This window comes from Elephantulus edwardii, unplaced genomic scaffold (assembly GCF_000299155.1).
Source record: "Elephantulus edwardii isolate Elephantulus edwardi_28Jun2011 unplaced genomic scaffold, EleEdw1.0 scaffold00027, whole genome shotgun sequence".
In the NCBI taxonomy this organism is placed as follows: domain Eukaryota; kingdom Metazoa; phylum Chordata; class Mammalia; order Macroscelidea; family Macroscelididae; genus Elephantulus; species Elephantulus edwardii.
Window position 1 is genome coordinate 12,611,189 of NW_006399777.1, and position 2,573 is coordinate 12,613,761.

The 2,573-nt window shown below is 45.4% G+C and overlaps 1 protein-coding gene across 1 annotated transcript in view; it reads left to right on the forward strand.

The window, feature by feature from the left end:
* The first annotated feature begins 1,372 nt into the window (after positions 1-1,372).
* Positions 1,373-2,573, forward strand: part of A4GNT (alpha-1,4-N-acetylglucosaminyltransferase) — an 8,163-nt gene continuing 6,962 nt past the window's right edge. The window contains exon 1 of the mRNA XM_006883356.1: positions 1,373-1,774. Coding sequence (XP_006883418.1) covers positions 1,373-1,774 — 402 coding nt within the window. The remainder of the gene's footprint in view (positions 1,775-2,573) is intronic.

Genomic DNA, 2,573 nt, shown 5'->3' on the forward strand with positions numbered 1-2,573 from the left:
CTCCACCCTCCTAAGCACGATGTCCCTCTCCAAGGACTGGTCCCTCCTTACATCATGTCTAAAGTATGTCAGACGAAGCTTCAGAATCCTTGCCTCCACGGAGCAGCCTGGTCTCACCCTTTCTAGGACAAACCTGCTTGTTCTTCTAGCAGTCCATGGTCTATTCAATACTCTTCTCCAGCATCATAGCTCAAAGGCATCAATTTTCTTTCTATCATCCCTAGTCATTGTCCAGCTTTTTGATGCATAGCAAATAATTGCTAAAACTATGGCCTGGATCAGGTGCACCTCAGTCTCCAGATAGACATAGTTGCTCTTCAGTACTTTGGAGAGGTCTTTGACAGCAGACTTTCCCAATTCAAGTTGTCTTTTAATTTCCTAGCTGCTGGTGCCAAGAGTGTTAGTTGTGGAGCAAGTAAACTAAACCTGTTAATAATCTCAATCTCTTCACCATCTATCATGATGTTACCAATTGGCCCAGTGGTGAGAAATTTTGTTTCCTTAATGTTGACCTTCAACCCATATTGAAGGCTGTAGTCTTTGACCTTCTGCAGCAAGTGCTTCAGGTCCTCCTCAGTTTCAGCAAGCAGGGTTTTGTCATCTGCATAACACAGATTGTTGATGAGTCTTCCTCAAATCTTGATGCCACATTTCTCTTCATAGAGCCCAGCCTTCTGGATAATCTGTTCTGCATATAGATTGAAAAGGTATGGAGACAGGACACATCCCTCGTGTACAACCTTCCCAATTTTGAACCATGCAGTGTTCCCTTGCTCTGTTCTGACGACTGCCTCCTGGTCCAAGTACAGATTTCACATAAGCATCATCAGGTGTTCTGGGATTCCCATTCTTCTCAGAGTCAGCCACAGTTGTTGTGATCCACACAGTCAAACACCTTTGCATAGTCAATGAAACACAGACAGACATTCATCTGGTACTCTCTTCTTTCAGCCAAGATCCATCTAACATTAACTATAACATCCCTAGTACCACAGTCTCTTCTAAACCCAGCCTGCACTTCTGGCAGTTCTCTGTTCCAGTCATTTTTGTATGATCTTCAGCAGAATCTTGCTGGCATGTGGTATCAATGATATTGTTCGATAATTGCCACATTTTGTCAGGTCCCCTTTCTTTGGAATGGGAACAAAGCTAACCCTTCTAGTCAGTTGGTAAGGTGATGGTTCTACAGACTTCTTGACACAACTTGATGAGCACATCCAGGGCAGCATCTGTTTGTTGAAATACATTAATTGGAAGTAAGTTATCTGCGTGTACTTCCCCCTTGTCTTATGTGTTCTCTTCACCAGGACTTTTGGATGTTGGTTTTCAATTAATTGTGTTTGAAAGAGCAGACTTGGAGAGATCAGAGGACATGCTGAAGCAGCTCCAGGTCCTGCTGTCAGCCTTCCTTGTCCTGTCCTGTGGCTTCTTCTACCTGCTGAGCCTGAAATCCACCAGCCTGCCTACCATCAAGTCCCAGAAGGGGCTGGAAGCCCTCCTGGGTCAGGACCACGGCATCATCGTGTTCGTGGAGACCTCGGGGAGGATGGAGCCGACCCCACTGGCCACCTGTGCGGTGGAGTCAGCAGCCAGGATTTATCCTGAGCGCTTGGTGGTGTTCTTTATGAAGACCATCAACGGTTCTACAGAGCTGCCCCCAAATATCACCCATCCTGCCTTTTCCCTCCTCTCAGCGATAGACAATGTGTTCCTCCTCCCTCTGGATATGAAAAGGCTGTTTGAAGACACCCCGCTGTTTTTGTGGTATACTCAAGTAAGTCCTTAAAGGGTCTTTGAACGTCAGTGTTGAGAGGTCCCACCAGCAGCCAAGTCCAACACACACAATTTACAGATGGGTAGATGGAGGGTAAGCAGTTCCACAGAACAGTTGCCACAGAAGGGACTAGAACCCTGATCCTTGGACTCTTGCCTGCTCCTTTTTCCACCATAGTGAGCCCTGAATCAGGTAACAAGATAAACTTAATTGAAAGTTCTGGTTAGTATCTGATGTCTTTTGTTTCAGCCTTACTGTAGAACTGACGTTACCTAGAAGTACAGCTGGAGCTGAATGAATGTCTAAGTCTTTTCTAGGTGAATAGATGATTCGTTTCCCACTACTGGTTTTAAATACACTGATGTTAAACTGTTTCTACACCTGGGGAAATGGTTAACTGGAAAATAATGAAGGTAGAAAATGTGCGAAGGATCAGGGGAGTTGCTGTCATACAAGAACGGGTTGTATTATGTATTGTGATCAGGGAACCCAGAACTTGATGGAATTTTATAATCTTCATCCTAGTTGTTGTTGTTATGTGCCATCGAGTCACTTGCAACTCATAGTGACCCTATGTACAACAGCCATAAACTCTACTCTGTCCTGTGCCAATCTCACTGTCTCTGGCACACCTATCCCGATTACCCCAGTCACTGAATCAATCCACCTCATAGAGGGCCTTCCCCTCCTGTGCTGTCCCTGCACCCTCCCAAGCATGATGTCTCCAAGGACCAGTTCCTCCTTACAACATGTCCAAAGTATGTTAGATGGAGCCTCAGAATCCTTGCCTCCAATGAGC